At 42.4% G+C, this 26,294-nt stretch overlaps 1 protein-coding gene across 2 annotated transcripts in view; it reads right to left on the bottom strand.

The window, feature by feature from the left end:
• ARID1A (AT-rich interaction domain 1A) overlaps positions 1–26,294 on the bottom strand; it is a 502,854-nt gene that overhangs the window by 80,702 nt on the left and 395,858 nt on the right. For both annotated transcript variants that reach the window (XM_053706985.1, XM_053706984.1), the window contains exon 14: positions 1,275–1,429. In XM_053706985.1, coding sequence (XP_053562960.1) covers positions 1,275–1,429 — 155 coding nt within the window. The remainder of the gene's footprint in view (positions 1–1,274; positions 1,430–26,294) is intronic.

Raw genomic sequence — 26,294 nt, 5'->3', positions numbered from 1 at the left:
ACAGTACTGTCCTTACTTTGTTTGGACGCCATGGCACAATTTGCACATACATTTAAAGGGGGAACCACCTTGGCTTCCATACACACAGAACATATGCTATCTGAAGGTACAGACATGTTAGACAGATTTAGGCAGGCTATAAATGCAATAAAAACGATTTTAAGCAAAATCGTTACGGTCTCTTTAAATAATAAAGAGCCCACTTTATTTCTGAATGTTTGAAAAACTATCAAGGAAATATCCGATCTTTATAAAATTTACACAATGAGCAAACCGGAGCTAATAGTTCAATTTACCGGTTTAAACACACTACAGTCCCTGCCACAGACTTTGCTGCGGCTTTTACCTTCCTTAGGGGTTATTCACCACAGAAATAAGCCTTCCTGAGTCCGTTTCTCAGTCACAGGACCCTCTCACATGAAGCTGCATGCACTGCCTTTAGAAGTAACTGCGCAACTGAGGCGTGAAAATGAGGCCTCCTCCCTCTGCATACCAGAGTGAAGGGGCCTTTCTGACTAGATTAGGCGTCTAAACAACTGCCAGGCGTAATAAAACGTTCCCAAAAGAGTTTCAAAGTTCACAAAACACTCCAAATGTCATATAAATATGATATAAACAAATCGATTTAGCCCACAATAGTGTCAACCAGCATAGAGCCCAATTTATAAGCCTTAATTCTGTTACCGAGTCTAAGAAAATGGCTTACCGATCCCATAAGGGAAAACTGACAGTCTTCTAGCATTACTATGTCTTGTTAGAAAAGAGACTGGTCATACCTGGAGCAGATAAGTCTGCAAACTGTTCCCCCCAACTGAAGTTCTCTGGTTTCAACAGTCCTGCGTGGGAACAGCAATGGATTTTAGTTACTGGTGCTAAAATCATACTCCTCTTTTAACAGAACTCTTCATCACTTTCTGTTGTAGAGTAAATAGTACAAACCGGCACCATTTTAAAATAAACTCTTGATAGAAGAAATAAAACTACAACTAACACCACATACTCTTACCATCCCCGTGGAGATGCTACTTGTTCAGAGCGGCAAAGAGAATGACTGGGGGGCGGAGCCAGAGGGGGGGCTATATGGACAGCTTTTGCTGTGTGCTCTCTTTGCAATTTCCTGTAGGGGAAGAGAATATCCCACAAGTAAGGATGAAGACGTGGACCGGACACACCAAAGTAGGAGAAAAGGAAATAGGAATCCAATAATTCTTAGGGTGGGGGAAGAAAAAACAAAACAAAAAACCCCAACAACCCCCAAAAAATCTGACACTTACCTTTCCTCATATTACTGTAGGGATCTTTTCCTGACTCATAAGGCATCCTGCTTATCATGTCAGTCTGGTATCCTGTATTAGGGGTCATGGAATTGCGTTTCTGGTAGGAAGGGTCGGATCCATCATATGTGTCCTGGAGGACCACGGAATTATTTCTATAGGGTAAGCAGAACACAGAATGGATGGGGGGCCTGATTACAGAAATATGAAATGTCACATTAAAGAGCAATTTGAAGACTTCATGAACAATTTAATCAAAGAGAAATACAGTGGATTGCGGGGGGGGGGGGGGGGGGGAGACAGTGGGAGCATAGTATCTTACAAGTTGGAGGGGGAATTCTATTTAATTCCTTGTGTCAAGAACACATGAAGCAATTATTTAATTACTGGGTTAATATCAAGTCACTACTTAAACTAGGCAAAAACAATAATGGAAACTTCTCCCACCCCCTACCAGTTTTATCCTTTAGCCAAAAGAAAGGAGAATGTGAGAGGCAAAGAGACAGCCAGACTAGAAAAAAAATATTCAAACTATAGAAATAAGGATCTTGACATTCTGCGTGACCACACATGGATGATTATACAATGAATACAAAACACACGGCAAGTCCTCATGAGAGATAGTGGTATGGTCCGGCACAAAAATCCAGAAGAGCAACCAGAAAAGCTAGACATTTCTTGGGAAACAAAGAAGGGTGTGCCAGAGTAAAAAGTACCAAGTGAACAAACCAGTAAGAAACTCAAAAGGTACAGTAATTAGCCATTTCAATTTCAGAGCACAAGCAATTTTAGGAAAGGAGATAGGTACTTCTCCATACAGGTATCAGTATCACAAGTGGATAAATATGGAGGTGGAAAACTTAAGATCAGTTAGGTCCCATCACCACAGGCTTATTTACAGACTAAAAACAGATTTCAGAGTTACCTATGAAAATTCTACAGAAAAAAAAGGGACAATGCCAAGAAGACACACAACTGCAGAGTAAACTGGCCCTAGATATGGTTTCATAACCATCCATAATTTGAAGTAGAGAAAAAGAAAATTTATGATTACCTGATAAATTTATTTCTTTTTGACACGACGAGTCCACATCTTAATTACTAATGGGATATTCACCTCCTGGTCAGCAGGAGGCAAAGAGCACCACAGCAGAGCTGTTAAATAGCTCCTCCCTTCCCTCCCACTCCAGTCATTCGACCGAAGTTAGGAAGAGAAAGGAAAAGCCAAGGTGCAGAGGTGTCTGAAGTTTAGGGAAAAAAAACACAACCTGTCTAAAAGAGCAGGGCGGGCCGTGGACTCATCGTGTCAAAAAAGAAATAAATTTATCAGGTAAGCATACAATTTTTTTTTTAAGACACGATGAGTCCACAGATCATCTTAATTACTAATGGGATTCAATACCCAAGCTACACAGATGAATGGGAGGGACAAGACAGGAAACATAAACAGAATGCACCACTGCTTGAAAAACCTATCTCCCAAAAAAACTTTGAAAAAAGAGTGAAGAGAGAACCAAGTTGCAGCCTTGCAAATCTGTTCCACAGAAGCTTCCTTCTTGAATGCGCATGAGGAAGTAACAGCCCTTGTGGAATGAGCCGTAACTCTCTTGAGAGGCTGCTGACAGCAGTCTCATATGGAAAACAAATGATACTCTTCAGCCCAAAAAGAAAGAAGTAGCCATAGCTTTCTGTCCCTTTCAGTTTCCAGAGAAAAACCACAAACAAAGAAGAAGACTGACGAAAAACCTGTCTCCTGCAGATAAAACTCTAAAGCACGGACCATGTCCAAAATTGTGCAAAAGTCGGTCCTTCTGAGGAGGAGGATTAGGCCACAAAGAAGGAACAACAACCTCCTGATTAATGTTCCGATCAGAAAAAACCTTAGGAAAAAATCCTAATTTAGTACGTAGAACTACCTTATCTGAATGGAAAATAAGATGAGACTCATACTGTAATGCCGAGAGCTCTGACACTCTCCGAACAGACAAAATAGCAACAAAAATAAGATTTTCCAAGATAACAACGTAATATCTAAGGAAAGCATGGGCTCAAACTGAGCCCCTTGAAGAACTTTAGAAACTAAATTCAGACTCCATGGAAGGAGTAACTGGTTTAAACACAGGCCAGATTCTGACCAAGGCCTGAGAAAATTATTGTACATCTGGGACATCTGCCAGACATCTGTGTAACAAGATAAAAGGTAGAGATTTGACCCTTTAGGAAACTTGTTGATAAACTTTTCTCCAAACCCACTTGGAGAAAGGACAAAGTCTAGGAATCCTAACTCAACTCCTTTATGAGTAGCCCATGGATTCACATCAATGAAGATATTTACGCCATATCTCATGATCAATCTTTCTAGTGACAGGCTTACGAGCCTGAATCATGGTCTCAATGACCAAATCAGAAAAAACCCTGCTTGGATAATATGAAGCGATCAATCTCCAAACAGTCAACTTTAGAGAAACCAGATTTGGGTGAAGAAGGGGCCCTTTAACAACAAAATTTATGCTTACCTGATACATTTCTTTGGCGATGTACCGAGTCCACGGATTCATCCTAACTTGTGGGATATTGTCCTTCCTGACAGGAAGTAGCAAAGAGAGCACCACAGCAGAGCTGTCTATATAGCTCCCCCCTTAACTCCACCCCCCAGTCATTCGACCGAAGGCTAAGGAAGAAAAGGAGAAACTAAGGTGCAGAGGTGACTGAAGTTTACATAAAAAAATACTATCTGTCTTGAATAGACAGGACGGGCCGTGGACTCAGTACATCACAAAAGAAAGAAATTCATCAGGTAAGCATAAATTTTCTTTTCTTTTGCATGATGTACCGAGTCCACGGATTCATCCTAACGTGTGGGATACCAATACCAAAGCTTTAGGACACAGATGAAGGGAGGGACAAGACAGGAACCTAAACGGAAGGCACCACTGCTTGTAAAACCTTTCTCCCAAAAATAGCCTCCGAAGAAGCAAAAGTATCAAATTTGTAAAATTTTGAAAAAGGTATGAAGCGAAGACCAAGTCGCAGCCTTACAAATCATGTGGAAGCTACCGCTCTAGTAGAATGAGCTGTAATCCTTTCAGGAGGCTGCTGTCCAGCAGTCTCATAAGCCAAACGGATGATGCTTTCAGCCAAAAGGAAAGAGAAGTCACCGTAGCCTTTTGACCCCTACGCTTTCCAGAATAGACAACAAAGAAGATGTTTGAAATTTTATTTGCAGGCAACCAAAGATTTTCGTCAAAGCACGAACCACATCCAAGTTGTGCAACAGACGTTCCTTCTTACAAGAAGGATTAGGACACAGAGAAGGAACAACAATTTCTTGATTGATATTCCTGTTAGTAACAACCTTAGGTAGGAACCCAGGCTTGGTAAGCAAAACCACCTTATCAGCATGGAACACAAGATAAGGTGAGTCACATTGAAAAGCAGATAGTTCAGAAACTCTTCGAGCTGAAGAGATAGCAACTAGGAACAAAACTTTCCAAGATAAAAGCTTAATATCTATGGAATGCATGGGTTCAAACGGAACCCCCTGAAGAACTCTATGAACTAAATTTAGACTCCATGGCGGAGCAATAGGTTTAAACACAGGCTTAATTCTAACTAAAGCCTGACAAAAAGCCCAAACGTCTGGAACATCTGCCAGACGCTTGTGCAACAAAATAGAGCAGATATCTGCCCCTTTAGGGAACTAGCTGATAATCCATTCTCCAATCCCTCTTGGAGAAAAGACAAAATCCTAGGAATCCTGATTTTACTCCAGGAGAAGCCTTTGGATTCGCACCAAAAAAGATATTTACGCCATATCTGGTAAATAACAGGCTTTCGAGCCTGAATCAAGGTATTTATGACTGACTCAGAGAAACCCCGCTTTGATAGAATCAAATAACGCAGTCAGTTGCAGAGAAATTGAATTTGGATGCTTGAATGGACCTTGAATCAGAAGGTCCTGTCTCAATGGCAGAGACAATGGTGGAAGGGATGACATGTCCACCAAGTCTGCATACCAAGTCCTGCGTGGCCACGCAGGCGCTATCAAAATCACTGACACTCTCTCCTGTTTGATTCTGGCAATCAGACATGGAAGGAGAGGGAAAGGCGGAAACACATAAGCCAGGTTGAACGACCAGGGTACTGCTAGAGCATCTATCAGTACAGCCTGAGGATCCCTTGACCTGGAGCCGTAACAAGGAAGTTTGGCGTTCTGACGAGACGCCATCAGATCCAACTCTGGTGTGCCCCATAGCCGCACCAGCTGAGCAAACACCTCCGGATGGAGTTCCCACTCCCCCGGATGAAAAGTTGGACGACTTAGAAAATCTGCCTCCCAGTTCTCTACACCTGGGATATAGATCGCTGACAGATGGCAAGAGTGAGCCTCTGCCCATTGGATTATCCTTGAGACCTCTATCATCGCTAAGGAACTCTTTGTTCCGCCCTGATGATTGATATAAGCCACAGTTGTGATGTTGTCCGACTGAAACCTGATGAATCTGGCCAAAGCCAGCTGAGGCCATGCCTGGAGAGCATTGAATATCGCTCTTAATTCCAGAATATTTATCGGTAAGAGAGCCTCCTCCCGAGTCCACAAACCCTGAGCTTTCAGGGAATTCCAGACTGCACCCCAGAAGACTGGCGTCTGCCGTCACTATAACCCATTCTGGCCTGCGGAAACACATTACCTGGGACAGATGATCCTGCGACAACCACCAAAGAAGAGTCTCTGGTCTCTTGATCCAGATTTATCTGAGGAGATAAATCTGCATAATCCCCATTCCACTGATTGATCATGCATAGTTGCAGTGGTCTGAGATGCAAGCGAGCAAACGGAACTATGTCCATTGCCGCTACCATTAGTCAGATTACCTCCATACACTGAGCCACTGACGGTCGAGGAATGGAATGAAGAGCTCTGCAGGTGGACAAAATCTTTGATTTCCTGACCTCCGTCAGAAATATTTTCATGTCCACAGAGTCTATCAGAGTCCCTAGAAATGAGACTCTTGTGAGAGGGGAAAGAGAACTCTTTTTTACGTTCACTTTCCAACAGCCAACATTAAGTCCGTGTGAGACTTGGCTAGTTGCAAGGACGACGCTTGAATTAGAATGTCGTCTAGATAAGGCGCCACTGCTATGCCCCGTGGCCTTAGAACCGCCAGAAGGGACCCTAGCACCTTCGTGATGATCTTTGTGGATAGGAATGCGTAGATACGCATCCTTTAAGTCCACAGTGGTCATATATTGACCCTCCTGGATCAATGGTAAGATAGTCCGAATGGTCTCCATCTTGAAAGATGGAACTCTTAGGAATTGGTTTAGGATCTTGAGATCCAGAATTGGTCTGAAGGTTCCCTCCTTTTTGGGAACTATAAACAGATTGGAGTAGAACCCCTGCCCCTGTTCTGCTTTTGGAACTGGGCACATCACTCCCATGGTAAAAAGGTTTTCTACACAGCGTAAGAACGCCTCTCTTTGTCGTGTTTACAGACAATTGAGACAGATGGAACCTCCCCCTTGGAGGGGAATCCTTGAAATCTAGAAGGTATCCCTGGGTTACAATTTCTACTGCCCAGGAATCCTGAACGTCTCTTGCACAGGCCTGAGCAAAGAGAGAGAGTCTGCCCCCTACTAGATCCGGTCCTGGATCGGGGGCTACCCTTTCATGCTGACTTAGTGGCAGCAGCAGGCTTTTTGGCCTGTTTACCCTTGTTCCAAGCCTGATTAGGTCTCCAGGTTGGCTTGGATTGAGCAAAGTTCCCCTCTTGCTTTGCAGCAGGGGAAGAGGTAGAGGGAACACTCTTGAAGTTTCGAAAGGAACGAAAATTATTTTGTTTGGTCCTAGTCATATTTGACTTATCCTGAGGGAGGGTAATGTCTGAAATGATCTCTTTCAATGCAGGCCCGAATAGAGTCTTTCCTTTGAAAGGGATTGACAAAAGCTTAGATTTAGATGACACATCAGCTGACCAGGACTTAAAGGGACAGTCTAGTATAAATTAAACTTTCATTATTCCGATAGGACTTGTAATTTTAATCAACTTTCCAATTTACCTTTATCATCAAATTTGCTTTTTTCTCTTGGTATTCTTAGTGTAAACTAAACATAGGTAGGCTCATATGCTAATATCTAAGCCTTTGAGAGCTGCCTCTTATCACATGCTTTTAAAATCTATTTTCAACACAAAGAGTCAGAAAGTACACGTGGGCCATATAGATAACACTGTTCAGGCACAGGGGGTTATTTAAGATTTAGCACAAAACAATGCTAAATGGAAGACAATAGATAATATACAGTCACAGTCATGTGATCAGGGGGCTGGAAGAAGGTTCCTAGATACAAGGTAATCACAGAGGTAAAAAGTATATTAATATAACTGTGTTGGTTATGCAAAACTGGGGAATGGGTAATAAAGGGATTATCTATATTTTAAAACAATAACAGTTATAAGGTAGACTGTCCCTTTAAGCCATAACACTCTACGCGCTAAAAACACAATTTATGCTTACCTGATAAATTTATTTCTCTTGTGGTGTATCCAGTCCACGGATAATCCATTACGTGTGGGATATTCTCATTCCCAACAGGAAGTTGCAAGAGGAAACCCACAGCAGAGCTGCAATATAGCTCCTCCCCTAACTGTCATAGCCAGTCATTCGACCGAAAACAAGCCGAGAAAGGAGGAACCATAGGGTGCAGTGGTTACTGTAGTTTAAATTTAAAAATGACCTGCCTTAAAATGACAGGGCGGGCCGTGGACTGGATACACCACAAGAGAAATAAATTTATCAGGTAAGCATAAATTGTGTTTTCTCTTGTAAGATGTATCCAGACCACGGATCATCCATTACTTGTGAGATACCAATACCAAAGCTAAAGTACACGGATGAAGGGAGGGACAAGGCAGGAACTTAAATGGAAGGAAACACTGCCTGTAAAACCTCTCTCCCAAATATAGCCTCCGAAGAAGCAAAAGTATAAAATTTGCAAAATTTTGAAAAAGTATGAAGCGAAGACCAAGTCGCGGCCTTGCAAATCTGTTCAAAAGAAGCCTCATTTTTAAAGGCCCAAGTGGAAGCCACAGCTCTAGTGGAATGAGCTGTAATCCTTTCAGGAGGCTGCTGTCCAGCAGTCTCATAGGCTAAGCAGATTAAGCATCTTGGCAAAAAGAAGGAGAGGTTGCCGAAGCCTTTTGATCTCTCCTCTGTCCAGAGAAGACAATAAACCAAGCAGATGTTTGACGAAAATCTTTAGTAGCTTGTAAGTAAAAACTTTAAAGCACGGACCACGTCCAGATTGTGAAACACAGGGATGGAACAACAATCTCTTGATTGATATTCTTGTTAGATACCACCTTAGGTAAAAACCCAGAATTGGTACGCAGGACTACCTTATCCGTAAGAAAAATCAGATGAGAATCACATTGTAAGGCAGATAACTCGGAGACTCTACGAGCCAAGGAAATAGCTACCAAAAAAAGGACTTTCCAAGATAAAAGTTTGATATCTATGGAATGAAGAGGTTCAAACGGAACTTCTTGAAGAACCTTAAGAACCAAGATTAAGCTCCATGGTGGAGCAACAGGTTTAAACACAGGCTTGATTCTAACTAAAGCCTGACAAAATGCCTGAACGTCTGGAACATCTGCCAGACGCTTAACTAGCTGACAATCCTTTTTCCAAACCTTGGAGAAAAGATAATATCCTAGGAATCCTGACCTTACTCCATGAGTAACCCTTGTATTCACACCAATAAAAGATATCTACGCCATACCTTATGGTAAATTTTCCTGGTGACAGGCTTTCGTGCCCGTATTAAGGTATCAATAACTGACTCTGAGAAGCCACGCTTTGATAAAAATCAAGCGTTCAATCTCTAGGCAGTCAGCCGCAGAGAAATTAGATTTGGATGGTTGGAAGGACCCTGAAGTAGAAGGTCCTGTCTCAGAGGCAGAGACCATGGTGGAAAGGATGACATGTCCACTAGATCTGCATACCAGGTCCTGCGTGGCCACGCAGGTGCTATCAGAATCACTGATGCTCTCTCCTGCTTGATCTTGGCAATCAGTCGAGGGAGCAGAGGAAACGGTGGAAACACATAAGCCAGGTTGAAAGACCAGGGCGCTGCAAGAGCATCTATCAGTGTCGCCTTGGGATCCCTGGACCTGGATCCGTAACACGGAAGCTTGGCGTGCTGGCGAGACGCCATGAGATCCAGTTCTGATTTGCCCCAACGATGAATCAGTTGTGCAAATACCTCCGGATGGAGTTCCCACTCTCCCGGATGAAAAGTCTGACGACTTAGAAAATCCGCCTCCCAGTGCTCTACACCTGGGATATGGATAGCTGATAGGTGGCAAGAGTGAATCTCTGCCCAGAGAATTATTTTTGAACTTCTAACATCGATAGGGAACTTCTTGTACCCCCTTGATGGTTGATGTAAGCTACAGTCGTGATGTTGTCCGACTGAAATCTGATGTACCTCAGAGTTGCTAACTGAGGCCAAGCCTGAAGAGCCTTGAATATCGCTCTTAGTTCCAGAATATTTATTGGATCCCTGAGCCTTCAGGGAGTTCCAGACTGCACCCCAACCTAGAAGGCTGGCATTTGTTGTTACAATTGTCCAATCTGGCCTGCGAAAGGTCATACCTTTGGACAGATGGACCCGAGATAGCTACCAGGGAAAAGAATCCCTGGTCTCTTGGTCCAGATTCAGTTGAGGGGACAAATCTGTGTAATCCCCGCTCCACTGACTGAGAATGCATAGTTGCAGCGGTCTGAGATGTAAGCGTGCAAACGGCACTATGTCCATTGCCGCTACCATTTAGCCGATTACTTCCATACACTGAGCCACCGAAGGGCGCGGAATGGAATGAAGAACCAGGCAGGAATTTAGAAGCTTTGATAACCTGGACTCCGTCAGGTGAATTTTCATTTCTATAGAATCTATCAGAGTCCCTAGAAAGGAAACTCTTGTGAGTGGGGATAGAGAACTCTTTTCCTCGTTCACTTTCCACCCATGCGACCTCATAAACGCCAGTACTACGTCCGTATGAGACTTGGCAATTTGGAAGTTTGACGCCTGTATCAGGATGTCATCTAAATAAGGGGCTACTGCTATGCCCCGCGGCCTTAGGACCGCCATAAGTGACCCTAGAACCTTTGTAAAGATTCTTGGGGCTGTAGCTAATCCAAAGGGAAGAGCTACAACTGGTAATGCCTGTCTTGAAAGGCAAACCTGAGAAACCGATGATGATCTTTGTGTATTGGAATGTGAAGATAAGCATCCTTTATATCCACTGTAGTCATATATTGACCCTCCTGGATCAGTGGTAGGATGGTACGAATAGTTTCAATCTTGAACGACGGAACTTTGAGGAATTTGTTTAAGATCTTTAGATCCAAAATTGGTCTGAAGGTTCCCTCTTTTTTGGGAACCACAGACAGATTTGAGTAAAAACCCTGTTCCTGTTCACTCCCATAACTAGGAGGTCTCGTACACAGTGTAAGAATGCCTCTCTCTTTATCTGGTGTGCAGATAATTGTGAAAGGTGAAATCTCCCTTTTGGGGGGGAAGCTTTGAAGTCCAGAAGATATCCCTGGGATATAATTTCCAACGCCCAGGGATCCTGAACATCTCTTGCCCACGCCTGGGCGAAGAGTGAAAGTCTGCCCCCTACTAGATCCGTTACCGGATAGGGGGCCGTTCCTTCATGCTGTCTTAGAGGCAGCAGCAGGATTTTTTTGACCTGCTTACCTTTTTTCCAGGTCTGGTTTGGTCTCCAGACCGTCTTAGATTGAGCAAAAGTTCCCTCTTGTTTATTATTAGAGGAAGTTGATGCCGCACCTGCCTTGAAGTTTTGAAAGGCACGAAAATTAGACTGTTGGGCCCTAGATTTGGACCTGTCCTGAGGAAGGGCATGACCTTTTCGTCCAGTGATATCAGCAATAATCTCCTTCAAACCAGGCCCGAATAGGGTCTGCCCCTTGAAGGGAGTGTTAAGTAGCTTAGATTTTGAAGTCACGTCAGCTGACCATGATTTAAGCCATAGCGCTCTGCGCGCCTGTATAGCAAAACCAGAATTATTAGCCGTTAGTTTATTCAAATGAACAATGGCATCAGAAATCAAAGAATTGGCTTGCTTAAGTGCTCTAAGTTTGCCAAGTATGTCATCCAATGGAGTCGCTACCTGTAAAGCCTCTTCCAGAGACTCAAACCAGTACGCCGTAGCAGCAGTGACAGGGGCAATGCATGCAAGGGGCTGTAGGATAAAACCTTGTTGAATAAATATTTTCTTAAGGTAACCTAATTTTTTATCCATTGGATCTAAAAAAGCACAACTGTCCTCGACAGGGATAGTAGTACGCTTTGCTAGAGTAGAAACTGCTCCCTCCACCTTAGGGACTGTCTGCCATAAGTCCCGTGTGGTGGCGTCTATTGGAAACATTTTTCTAAAAATAGGAGAGGAAGAGAACGGCACACCTGGTCTATCCCATTCCTTATTAATAATTTTTGTAAACCTTTTAGGTATTCGAAAAACATCAGTACACACCGGCACTGCAAGTATTTATCCAGTCTACACAATTTCTCTGGCACTGCAATGGAATCACAGTCATTCAGAGCAGCTAAAACCTCCCTAAGCAACACGCGGAGGTGTACAAGCTTAAATTTAAATGTAGAAATATTAGAATCGGGTATCTTTCCTGAGTCATTAACATCACCCACTGACTGAAACTCTCTTTCCTCAGCTTCTGCATATTGTGAGGCAGTATCAGACATGGTTCTTAAAGCGTCAGTATGCTCTGCATTTTGTCTCACCCCAGAGCTATCTCGCTTACCTCTAAGTTCAGGTAGTCTGGCTAATACCGCTGACAATGTATTATCCATGACTGCCGCCATGTCTTGTAAAGTAAACGCAATGGGCGCCCTATATGTACTTGGCGCCATTTGAGCGTGAGTCCCTTAAGCGGGAGTCAAAGGGTCTGACACGTGGGGAAAGTTAGTCGGCATAACTTCCCCCTCGTCAGATTCCTCTGGTGATAAATTTTTTTTAAAAGACAGAAAATTATCTTTATTGCCTAAAATGAAATCAGTACATTTGGTACACATTCTAAGAGGGGGTTCCACCATGGCTTTTAAACATAATGAACAAGGAGTTTCTTCTATGTCAGACATGTTTATGCAGACTAGCAATGAGACTAGCAAGCTTGGAAAACACTTTAAATCAAGTTAACAAGCAAATATAAAAAACGGTACTGTGCCTTTAAGAGAAACAAGTTTTGTCAGAATTTGAAAAACAGTGAAAAAATGCAGTAAATCAAACAAAATTTTTACAGTGTATGTAATAGACTAGCAGAGCATTGCACTCACTTGCAAATGGATGATTAACCCCTTAGTTCAAAAAACGGATCAAAAAAACGAAATAGAAACAGTCACAACCAACTGCCACAGCAAGCTGTAGCCCTACCTTCCCCAATAAACGACTTTGGAAAGCCTTTGGGCCCTTTAGAGATGTCCTATAGCATTCAGAGGGCCTTTGAGGGAATCTGGATATCTTAGATTGTAATTTTAACTGCACAAAAAAAACGTTTAAATAGGCCCCTCCCACTCATAGTAACACAGTGGAAAGCCCCAGGAAACTGTTTCTAGGCAAAATTTAAGCCAGCCATGTGGAAAAAACTAGGCCCCAATAAAGTTTTATCACCAAAGTATATATAAAAACGATTAAACATGCCAGCAAACGTTTTATATTGTAAATATCATAAGGGTATTACCTCTGGGAATAAGCATGATACCAGTCGTTATTCAATCACTGTATTCAGGCTTAACTTACATTAATCCGGTATCAGCAGCATTTTCTAGTGTTTTCCATCTCTAGAAAAAATTATAACTGCACATACCCGATAGCAGAATAAACTGCACGCCATTCTCTCGCTGAAGTTTTACCTCATCTGTGTAATCCCCTCAGACATATGTGAGAACAGCAATGGATCTTAGTTACAACCTGCTAAGATCATAGAAACCTCAGGCAGATTCTTCTATTTACTGCCTGAGATAAAATAGCACAACTCCGGTACTATTTAAAAATAAACTTTTGATTGAAGAAAATAAACTAGCTATATTTAACCACTCTCTCTTACGACCTCCTTGCTTGTTGAGAGTTGCAAGAGAATGACTGGCTATGACAGTTAGGGGAGGAGCTATATTGCAGCTCTGCTGTGGGTTTCCTCTTGCCACTTCCTGTTGGGAATGAGAATATCCCACAAGTAATGGATGATCCGTGGACTGGATACACCGTACAAGAGAAATGGCAAAACCTGAATTCTTAGCCGCTAATTTAGTAAGATGAAAAGCGGCGTCTGTATAAAAGAATTAGCCAACTTAAGAGCCTTAATTCTGTCCAAAATATCATCTAGTGGGGTCTCCATCTGAAGAGCCTCTTCTAGAGCCTCAAACCAAAAGGCAGCTGCAGTGGTTACAGGAACAATGCACGCTATAGGTTGAAGAAGAAAACCCTGATGAACAAAAATTTTCTTTAGGAGACCCTCTAATTTTTTATCCATAGGATCAATGAAAGCACAACTGTCTTCAATAGGTATAGGCTTAGCCAGGGTAGAAATAGCTCCCTCCACCTTAGGGACCGTCTGCCATGAGTCCTTTATGGTGTCAGAAATGGGAAACATTTTCTTAAAAACAGGAGGGGGAGAGAACGGAATACCTGGTTTATCCCACTCCTTAGTTACAATGTCCGAAATCCTCTTAGGGACCGGAAACACATCAGTGTAAACAGGAACCTCTAAATATTTGTCCATTTTACACAATTTCTCTGGAACTACAATAGGGTCACAATCATCCAGAGTAGCTAAAACCTTCCTGAGCAATAAGAGGAGGTGCTCTAGCTTAAATTTAAATGCCGTCATATCTGAATCTGTCTGAGGGAACGTCTTTCCTGAATCAGAAATCTCTCCCTCAGACATCAAATCCCTACTTCAGAACATTGTGAGGGAATATCGGATACGGCTACTAAAGCGTCAGAAGGCTCAGCATTTGTTCTTAACCCAGAGCTACTGCGCTTCCCTTGCAAACCAGGCAGCTTAGATAAAACCTCTGTGAGGGTAGTATTCATAACTGAAGCCATATCTTGCAAGGTGAAAGAATTAGACGCACTAGAAGTACTTGGGGTCGCTTGTGTGGGCGTTACTGGTTGAGACACTTGGGGAGAACTAGATGGCAAAACCTGATTTCCTTCTGTCTGAGAATCATCTAATGCCAAACTTTTATAAGTCAAAATATGCTGTTTGCAATTTATAGACATATCAGTACAAGTGGGACACATTCTAAGAGGGGGTTCCACAATGGCTTCTAAACAAATTGAACAATGAGTTTCCTTAGTGTCAGACATGTTTAACAGACTAGTAATAAAGCAAGCTAGCTTGGAAAACACTTTATTTAATGGGAAAAAAAAAAACAATTTGCAGAAACGGTACTGTGTCTTTAAGAGAAAAAAAGGCATACGCAAACTGCAAAACAGGTTAAAATTGCTTCAATTTTTCTGAAATTTTAACAGTGTACCCACTAAGCTTTAGAATGATTGCACGACAAGTGCAAACCCCCAAATGAAAAAAAACGGATTGAAAAATGTCTTAAACCAGTTAAACACCCCTATGAGCACCTTGCCACAGCTATAATATGGGGTTAAAACTTCGAATAGGCCCCCAGGAGAAGTTGCTTGCTGCTTGTCTGTATAACTAAATGCGCAACTGAGGCGCGAAAATAGGCCCCGCCCACCTCACGCAATGTTACTGGGGCCTACTCAAATCTAACAAACCTAGTTTGAAAACCATGTGGGTTATAACAAACCCAAAATAAGCCAAATGACCCCTCAAGCAAACGTCCCATAAACATAAACGTTACTCCCAGAACACACAAATGTTGGTACCAATTTTACATAAACTAATTGCCCAAATTTTTTTTAGCCCTTTATGCAAGGTAGTAAAACATCTTTCATACTAGGATTACTGCTTCCCCTTCCCCTAATGGGGATACTGTCAGCCTTTCTGAGTTAACACAGTCTCTGCAGAAAAAATGACTGAACATACCTCATTGCTATATAGCAAGAACCGTTCCTCACACTGAAGTTTTCCTTACTCCTCGGCTCATATGGGAACAGCAGTGGACCTTAGTTACAAATGCTAAGATCATCCTCCTCCAGGCAGAAATCTTCATCTATGTCCTGCCTGAGAGCAAATAGTACAACACCGGTACCATTTAAAAATAAACTCTTGATTGAAGATGAAATAAAAACTAACAGTTTAACACCTCTTCTCTTTACTCTTCCTGCTTAGAGCCAGCAAAGAGAATGACTGGGGGGTGGACTTAAGGGGGGGAGCTATATAGACAGCTCTGCTGTGGTGCCCTCTTTGCTACTTCCTGTCAGGAAGGACAATATCCCACAAGTTAGGATGAATCCGTGGACTCGGTACATCATGCAAAAGAAAAGAAGGTTCTTTCTAAACGGAAGTCTCCAAGGTGGCAGAGAGATGACATGTCCACCAGATCTGCAAACCAAATCCTGCGGGGCTAAGCTGGTGCCATGAGAATCACTGATGCCCTCTCCTGCTTGATTCAAGCAATGATCCAAAGAGGAAAGACAAACTGAGGAAATAGCTGAAGAACACTTCTCTATGGAGTTCCCACTCTCCCGGATGAAAGGTCTGCCTGCTCAGGAAATCCACCTCCCAGTTGTCCACCCCTGGGATGTGAATCATCGACAGGTTACAAGAATGGGCCTCCGCCTAATGAATTATTTTGGATACCTCTGTCACCGCTAAGGAATTCCTCGTTCCTCCCACTGACGTTATTTTGTCCGACTAGAACCTGATAAACTGGACCGAGGCTAACTGAGGCCAGGCCAGAAGAACATTGTAGATCGCTCTCAGCTCCAGAATGTTTAAAGGAAGAACAGACTCTGAACAGAGTCCAAAACCCCTTGAACCCTTAGGAAGCCCCAGACTGCTCCCCTAGAAGGCTGGTGTCTGTTGTCACACTCACCCAAGATTGGCTGCGAAAGCAGGTTCCCTGGGAGAGAATCCAGAAACAACCACCAATGAAGAGATCCCTCGTCTCCTGCTCAAGTAGTATTCGAGGAGGCAAACCTGTATAATCTCTGATCCATTTCTTGCGCATGCTTAACTGCAGAAGTCTGAGGTGGAACCGAGCAAAAGGGATGATGTCCATTGCCGCCACAGCACTGAAAGCCTAGGAGTGGACTGAAGGACTAGACAAGAGTAGATAATTTTTGATTTCCTGACTTGTCAGAAAAATCTTCATTGTGCTTTCCAAATGTACCTTCCACCCGTGAGATCGCGGGAAGAATAACACCTTGTCCGAGTGAAATCTTACTTGCTGTAAGGATGGCGCCTGGACTAGGATGTCATCAAGATAGGGCGCCACTGCAATGTCCCGTAAACGAAACACCGCCAACAGCGATCCCAGTGTCTTTTGTGAAAACTCTGAGAGCTGTGGCAAGACCGAAAGGAAGAGCCATGAACTGGAAGCGTTTGTCCAGAAAGGCAAACCTTAGAACTTGAGGCGATTCTTGTGAATTACACATGAAGGTACATGTCCTTATAATCCATTGGTGTCATAAATAGACCCTCTTGGATCAGGGGCAGAATGGAACGAATAGTTTCCATCTAGAAGAATGGTACACTAAGAAATTTGTTTAGACTCTTGAGATCTAAAAAGTGGCCTGAAAGTTCTCTTTTTTTGGGAACCACAAACCAATAGGGATAAAAAACCCAGACCCTGTACCTGTATTGGAACTGGAACAATCACTCACAGGTCTGAGAGGTCTCCTACGCAGTGTAAGAACACCTCTCCTTGTTGTCTGATCTTCAGATAATCTTGAAAGCAGAAACATTGCCTCTGGGAGGGAAACTTTTGAACTCTAACTTGTATCCCTGGGACACTTATCTATTGCTCAGGAATCATGAACATCTCGAACCCAAGCCCGAGCGAAGAAGGAAAGTCTGCCCCCTACAAGATCTGGTCCCGGATCGGTGGCATGACCTTCATGCTGTGTTTGATTGAACAGCAGGCTATTTGGATTTTTTTTTTTGTTGAAATTCTTTAAGCTTCAAAAGAGATTATTTCTGTCAAGCCAGGTCCCAACAAGGTCTTCCCTTTGTAAGAAAAATGCTAAAAGCTTAGACTTAGAGCACACATCTGTAGAACAAGGCTCTAACCATAATGGCTCTGTAACTTGAAAGAAAGAATTAAAAAAAAAAGGAATTAGCCAACTTCAAAAGCTTTAAATCCTATTCTGGATTTCATCCAGGGGAGTTTATGATTTAGTAGCATCAGACAACACATCAAACCGATAAGCCGTCGCACTAGTGACGGTAGCAAAGTACACAGCTGGTTGCCATTGTAAGTCCTGGTGTACATCCCCCTTTCTAATTTTTGTCCATAGGACCTTTGAGAACCCAACTATCCTTTAAGGGTATAATAGTTCTCTTAGCTAAGCTGGCAACTACTCCTTCCACCTTAGGGAATGTTTGCCCAGCCTCCATAGTCGAGTCGGCTATGGGAAACATGTTTTTAAATATAGGGAATGCTGTCCAAATAAATGGTACACAGTTTATTGACCTCAAAGGCCGAAGGGCTGCATCGAACCTGCCGGATATGAACCTGTGATCCTTGGATCTTAGAACAAGCTTTGTAGTCAGGGCAGTTACCAACTGATCTACATCACCGGTTCCTTATAACTTACTGGACGCACTAGGAGACTACGGCTGTAGTGTTGGAGTCGGCCAGGGTAGCCAAAACCTCCTAAGGAAACAAATGGAGGTGTTCAAGCTAAAATACCGAAAGAAAACAACCTCAGGATCAAATAAAGATGATATACCAATTGATTCTGAGAAATCTCTCCCAGATAATCCCGAAGTATCTTCCTTTCAGGTAACAATAAAGAGGCATTCGGTGATAGTAACTACTGAATAAATCATACTCATAATCAGTCATTACAATTATGTATGTATGTAATGTGTACTTGTAAAGCGCTGCTAATCACCCAAAAGGGTCTCAAGACGCGGCTCGTTTCATCAACCTCATCACCGGTGATTGAAAATAAATCCTCGAGTAATGTTTTCTACCTTGTGGGAAAACCTATAAATGTATGAAATGCAAAGTAACTCCAAGTGGAGTATTAGGGCTCCATGTACTAAGCAGTCAGCGAGCTACCCGCAACAAATCTCGCGTCAAAATTTGCAAACTGATATGTACAAAGCCGTCAATTATGTTAAAACTCGCATCTTTAAAATTGCAAGCGTACTTATCCGCCAAACCTCGCTACCGCTCCATTTTTCACTGTAATTAGACACATTTGACCACCAACTCGCCAAAAACTAATGTACTAAAAAATCTATTTGTCCGCTCGCTACAATTTCCGCTCCCACCTCGTTATTTTTGCCTCGCCACCTTTTAGGTGGCGGGCAAGGTACAAAACAATAGGAAAGTCAATCTAGACGCCAGTCTAGACATATATAAAAGGCAGTAATATCAGCATTGTACTTACAGCATAACTGGCGTCTAATTTGTCTCTCATTTCCATGTACATAAATTGCGCCCAATTTGTTGACTGTAATTAAAGAGTAATCTATTTAAATTTGTATTGTATAGTTGTCAATCTTTATAATTATTTTTATATTAATATTTATATATTATCAGATCCAGATGAAGCCATATCCAAATTGTAAATAAATATTACAAAAATAACGCTCTGTTATCACTCTTCAAAAAATTTTGAACAATAATAAAGTTGTTTAGATAAGTTGAACTTTTATAGGAGCAAAATTCTATTCCCGCGACTACTATGATGTTCGTGACACCTTGCATGTCACGTGTTAATAATTGGCCAGACAATTCAACTGAAAGTTAAGTACATCAGCTTAGTCGCGGCGAGCGAGGCGTCAAATTTATCAACAATCCGCAACTGCTAGCGGCGGGCTAGACTTGTCTATTTATTGGGGGAATATTAGTACATAGCGACAGCGGACACCATTTCGCCCGCGGCGAGTAACGGCGAGTTTATCCGCGTCTACAATGACGGATGAATTGACGGCTTAGTACATGGAGCCCTTAGAGGATGTGCAGAGCACTACATGTGGGCCATAACATTTTGTGGGACACTATAGGAGAAATTGTGGCATAAACTGACCGTAGTCAAGAGACTCCCAAACACCAAAAAACATAATTTATGTAAGAACGTACCTGATAAATTCATTTCTTACATATTGGCAAGAGTCCATGAGCTAGTGATGTATGGGATATACAATCCTACCAGGAGGAGCAAAGTGTCCCAAACCTCAAAATGCCTATAAATACACCCCTCACCCCACCCACAATTCAGTTTAACGAATAGCCAAGAAGTGGGGTGATAAAGAAAGGAGTAAAAAGCATCACAAAAGGAATTTGAATAATTGTGCTTTATACAATAAAATCATAACCACCATAAAAAGGGTGGGCCTCATGGACTCATGCCAATATGAAAGAAATTATCAGGTAAGTTCTTATTAATATTATTGGTTATTTGTAGAGCGCCAACAGATTCCGCAGCGCTATTAACAAAGGCGGAGTACAAAAAAAAAAAACAGTTATAGGGATCAAATGGGTAGAGGGCCCTGCCAAGAGTTGCACTGTTGTAGTCAGCTCTTGAGAAGGTGATCAACAAACAGCTGGACTCTTAAGCTTACATGCTAGGGGGGTTCAGGGGATAGCAATGGAGGAGAGGAACTGGTATAAAGTAAGGTTAGCGTAGGTTGTATGCATCCCTGAACAGTAGAGTCTTTAGGGAGCACTTGAAGCTTTTAAAACTAGAAGAGAGTCTTGTGGAGCGAGGCAGAGAGTTCCACAAGATGGGAGCCAGTCTGGAGAAGTCCTGTAAACGGGAGTGTGATGAGGTGACAAGAGAGGAGGAGAGTAGGAGGTCTTTAGCAGAGCGAAGGGGACGGGAAGGAGAGTATCTGGAGACAAGATCTGAGATATAGGGGGGAGCAGTGCAGTTGAGGGCTTTGTATGTCAGAGTGAGAATTTTGTGTTTTATCCTAGAGGCAAGAGGAAGCCAGTGAAGAGATTGGCAGAGAGGTGCAGCAGATGAAGAACGACTTGTAAGGAAGATGAGTCTAGCAGAGGCATTCATTAAGGATTGTAAAGGAGCTAGGCGGTAGGTGGGGAGACCAGAGAGGACAGAGTTGCAGTAATCGAGGCGGGAGAGGATGAGAGAGTGGATTAAAATCTTAGTTGTGTCTTGTGTAAGGAAGTGTCTAATTTTAGAGATGTTTTTAAGGTGGAAGCGGCAGGCTTTAGCCAAAGACTGAATGTGAGGAGTGAAAGAAAGATCTGAGTCAAATGTGACCCCGAGACATCGGGCATGTGGGGTAGGGGTAATGGAGTTGTCGACAGTTAGAAAGATTGGGGGTGGAGAGTTTTGAAGAAGGGGGGAAAATAAGGAGCTCAGTTTTGGAGAGATTTAGCTTGAGGTAGTGAGAGGACATCCAGTTGGAGATGTGAGAAAGACAGTTAGTGACACGGGTTAGCAAGGAATGAGAAAGGTCTGGTGCAGAGAAGTAGATTTGGGTGCCGTCGGCATACAAATGATATTGTAAACAATGGGACTTTATTAGGGAACCTAGTGATGACGTGTAGATTGAGAAGAGAAGGGGACCGAGGACAGAGCCTTGCGGTACTCCGACAGAAAGTGGTGACGGGGCAGAGGAAGCCCCAGAGAAGGCTACACTAAAGGTACGGTTTGACAGGTAGGAAGAGAACCACGAGAGGGCTGTGTCACATATGCCGAAGGATTGGAGGGTATGGAGCAAGAGAGGGTGGTCAACAGTGTCAAAGGCTGCGGACAGATCAAGGAGAATAAGCAGAGAGAAGTGGCCTTTTGATTTTGCTGTAAGTAGGTCGTTGGTAACCTTAACAATTGCTGTTTCTGTGGAGTGATGGGGACGAAATCCAGATTGCAATGGGTCAAGGAGGGAGTTTATTGTAAGGAAATGGGAAAGGCGTGCATAAGCTAGTTTTTCGAGAAGCTTTGATGCAAGAGGGAGGAGGGAAATAGGGCGGTAGTTGGATGGGGAGGTAGGATCAAGGGAAGGTTTTTTGAGGATAGGTGTGACCAGTGCATGTTTCAGCGATGAGGGAAATATACCGGTGCTGAAGGAGAGGTTGAAAGTGTGTGTGAGTATAGGGGTAAGGGTGGCAGAGAGGGAGGGGAGTAGCTGTGAGGGGATGGGGTAAGGGTGGCAGAGAGGGAGGGGAGTAGCTGTGAGGGGATAGGGTCAAGGGGACAGGTAGTGAGGTGAGAGCGCAGTATAAGTGCCGAAACTTCTTCCTCAGTAACAGGGGAGAATGAGCTAAGTTTAAGGTTATGTGGGTTGTGGTTGATTGAGAGCATTTGAGGGGGTGAGGGAATAGAATTATGTTGAGAGCTGATTTCATTTCTGATGGAGTTGATTTTGTTATTGAAGTGGTTGGCAAAGTCTTGAGCTGACAGAGAAGTTGTATTAGGAGGTGGGGGAGGGCGGAGAAGAGTATTGAAAGTGGAGAACAAACATTTTGTGTTTGAAGAAAGATTAGAGATAAGAGTAGAGAAGTAGTGTTGCTTATGGAAATTAAGGGCAGAGTAGTAGGAGTTCAAGATAAATTTGTAGTGTTGAAAATCAGCTGAACTCCTAGATTTTCTCCAGTGCCGCCCAGCAGTACGGGAACATCTGCGTAGGTATCGTGTCAGTGGAGTATGCCAGGGCTGACGATGAGTGTTTGATTTCCGAGCTATGGTAAGAGGGGCGAGATTGTCAAGGACGGATGTAAGGGTGGAATTATAGTGGCAGATTGGTCAGGGCATGAAAAGGAGGAGAAGGATGAGAGGAGAGGTTTGATGGAATTAGAAAGCTGTTGTTGATCTAATGACGTAATGCTTCTGTGAAGTTTGGTGTGAGGAGCAGAAGGAGGGAGAGTTGTATGTTTTCTTTCATGTAATTGGCAAGAGTCCATGAGCTAGTGACGTATGGGATAGCAATACCCAAGATGTGGAACTCCACGCAAGAGTCACTAACTAGAGAGGGAGGTATAAAAAATTAAAATTAAATTAAAAAATTAATCCACAACCCAAATCATAAATTTAATCTCATAATTGAAAAGAAAAAACTTAAATCATAAGCAGAAGAATCAAACAAACAGCTGCCTGAAGAACTTTTCTACCAAAAACTGCTTCCGAAGAAGCAAAAACATCAAAATGGTAGAATTTAGTAAATGTATGCAAAGAAGACCAAGCTGCTGCTTTGCAAATCTGATCAACTGAAGCTTCATTCTTAAAAGCCCAGGAAGTGGAAACTGACCTAGTAGAATGAGCTGTAATTCTCTGAGGCGGGGTCTTACCCGACTCCAAATAAGCTTGATGAATCAAAAGCTTTAACCAAGATGCCAAAGAAACGGCAGAAGCCTTCTGACCTTTCCTGGAACCAGAAAAGATAACAGACTAGAAGTCTTCCTGAAAACTTTAGTAGCTTCAACATAATATTTCAGAGCTCTCACCACATCCAAAGAATGTAAAGATCTCTCCAATGAATTCTTAGGATTAGGACACAAAGAAGGGACAACAATTTCTCTACTAATGTTGTTAGAATTCACAACTTTAGGTAAGAATTTAATGTCAGCAAAACTGCCTTATCCTGATGAAAAATCAGAAAAGGAGATTCACAAGAAAGAACAGATAATTCAGAAACTCTTCTAGCAGAAGAGATGGCCAAAAATGAACGACACTTTCCAAGAAAGCAATTTAATGTCCAAAGAATGCATAGGCTCAAACGGAGGAGCCTGTAAAGCCCTCAAAACCAAATTAAGACTCCAAGGAGGAGAGATTGATTTAATGACAGGCTTGATACGAACCAAAGCCTGTACAAAACAATGAATATCACAGAGTTTAGCAATTTTTCTGTGGAATAAAACAGAAAGAGCAGAGATTTGTCCTTTCAAGGAACTTGTAGACAAACCTTTATCCAAACCATCCTGAAGAAACTGAAAAATTCTAGGAATTCTAAAAGAATGCCGAGAAAATTTATGAGAAGAACACCATGAAATATAAGTCTTCCAAACTTGATAAATCTAAAACAGATTTACGAGTCTGTAACATAGTATTAATCACCGAGTCCGAGAAACCTCTATGACTAAGCACTAGGCGTTCAATTTCCATACCTTCAAATTTAATGATTTGAGATCCTGATGGAAAAACGGACCATGAGATAGGTCTGGCCTTAATGGAAGTGGCCAAGGTTGGCAACTGGACATCCGAACAAGATCTGTATACCAAAACCTGTGAGACCATGCTGAAGCCACCAGTAGCACAAACGATTGCTCCATGATGATTTTGGAGATCACTCTTGGAAGAAGAACTAAAGGCGGAAAAATATAAGCAGGTTGATAACCCCAAGGAAGTGTCAATGCATCCACTGCTTCCGCTTGAGGATCCCTGGACCTGGACATGTACCTGGTAAGTTTTTTGTTTAGATGAGATGCCATCAGATCTATTTCTGGAAGCACCGCATCTGAACAATTTGAGAAAACACATCTGGGTGAAGAGACCACTCTCCAAGATGTAAAGATTGACGACTGAGATAATCCGCTTCCCAATTGTCTATACCTGGGATATGGACCGCAGAAATTAGACAGGAGCTGGATTCCGCCCAAACAAGTATCCAGGATACTTCTTTCATAGCCTGAGGACTGCGAGTCCCACCCTGATGATTGACATACGCCACAGTTGTGACAATGTCTGTCTGGAAACAAATGAACAGTTCTCTCTTCAATAGAGGCCAAAACTGAAGAGCTTTGAGAATCACATGGAGTTCCAAAATTTTGATTGGTAATCTCGCCTCTTGAGATTTCCAAACCCCTTGTGCTGTCAGAGATCCCCAAACAGCTCCCCAACATGAAAGACTTGCATCTGTTGTAATCACAGTCCAGGTTGGACGAACAAAAGAGGCTTCTAGAATTATACGATGGTAATCTAACCACCAAGTCAGAGAAAGTCGAGTATTGGGATTTAAGAATATTAATGGTGATATCCTTGTATAATCCCTGCACCATTGATTCAGCACACAAAGCTGGAGAGGTCTCATATAAAAACGAGCAAAAGGGATCGTGTCCGATGCTGCAGTCATGAGACCTAAAACTTCCATGCACATAGCTACTGAAGGGAATGACTGAGACTGAAGGTTCCTACAGACAAACCAATTTTAAACATTTCTTGTCTGTCAGAGACAAAGTCATGGACACTGAATCTATCTGGAAACCTAAAATGGTTACCCTTGACTGAGGAATCAAAGAACTCTTTGGTAAATTGATCCTCCAACCATGTCTTTGAAGAAACAACACTAGTTGATTCGTGTGAGATTCTGCAGAACGTAAAGACTGAGCTAGTACCAAGATATCGTCCAAATAAGGAAATGCTGCAATACCCCGCTCTCTGATTACAGAGAGTAGGGCGCCGAGAACGTTTGAAAAGATTCTTGGAGCTATCGCTAGGCCAAAAGGAAGAGCAACAAATTGGTAATGCTTGTCTTGAAAAGAGAATCTCATGAACTGATAGTGATCTGGATGAATCGGAATATGAAGATATGCATCCTGCAAGTCTATTGTGGACATATAATGCCCTTGCTGAACAAAAGGCAGAATAGTCCTTATAGTCACCATTTTGAATGTTGGTACTCTTACATAACGATTCAAGATCTTTAGATCCAGAACTGGTCTGAATGAATTTTCTTTCTTTGGGACAATGAATAGATTTGAATAAAACCTCAGACCCTGTTCCTGAAACGAAACCGGCATTACCCCCTGATAACTCCAGGTCAGGTCTGAAACACACTTCAGGAAAGCCTGGGCTTTCTCTGGGTTCACTGGAATGCGTGAGTGAAAAAATCTTCTCACAGGCGGTCTTACTCTGAAACCTATTCTGTACCCCTGAGAGACAATGCTCTGAATCCAATGATTTTTGACTGAATTGATCCAAACATCTTTGAAAAAATTTTATCTGCCCCCTACCAGCTGAGCTGGAATAAGGGCCGCACCCTCATGCGGACTTGAGGGCTGGTTTAGATCTCTTAAATGGCTTGGATTTATTCCAGATTGAGGAAGGCTTCCAATTGGAAACAGATTCCTTAGGGGAAGGATTAGATTGCTGTTCTTTATTAAGTCGAAAGGAACGAAAACGGTTAGAAGCTTTAAATTTACCCTTAGACTTTTTATCTTGAGGCAAAAAAGCTCCCTTCCCCCCAGTGACAGTTGACATTATTGAATCCAACTGAGAACCAAATAATTTATTACCTTGGAAAGAGATAGCAAAGTCATATCAGCATTCCAAGATTTAAGCCATAAAGCTCTTCTAGCTAAAATAGCTAAATACATATCTAACATCAATTCATATGATATCAAAAATGGCATCACAAATGAAATTAGCATGTTGAATTAATTTAACAATGCTAGACACATTATGATCCGATACTTGTTGCGCTAAAGTTTCCAACCAAAAAAACATAATTTATGTAAGAACTTACCTGATAAATTCATTTCTTTCATATTAGCAAGAGTCCATGAGCTAGTGACGTATGGGATATACATTCCTACCAGGAGGGGCAAAGTTTCCCAAACCTCAAAATGCCTATAAATACACCCCTCACCACACCCACAATTCAGTTTAACGAATAGCCAAGAAGTGGGGTGATAAAAAAGTGCGAAAGCATATAAAATAAGGAATTGGAATAATTGTGCTTTATACAAAATCATAACCACCACAAAAAAAGGGCGGGCCTCATGGACTCTTGCTAATATGAAAGAAATGAATTTATCAGGTAAGTTCTTACATAAATTATGTTTTCTTTCATGTAATTAGCAAGAGTCCATGAGCTAGTGACGTATGGGATAATGACTACCCAAGATGTGGATCTTTCCAC

Source organism: Bombina bombina, chromosome 3, assembly GCF_027579735.1.
Source record: "Bombina bombina isolate aBomBom1 chromosome 3, aBomBom1.pri, whole genome shotgun sequence".
Taxonomy (NCBI): domain Eukaryota; kingdom Metazoa; phylum Chordata; class Amphibia; order Anura; family Bombinatoridae; genus Bombina; species Bombina bombina.
Note: the sequence above shows the minus strand (reverse complement) of the source record. Positions and strands in the feature narration are given on the sequence as shown.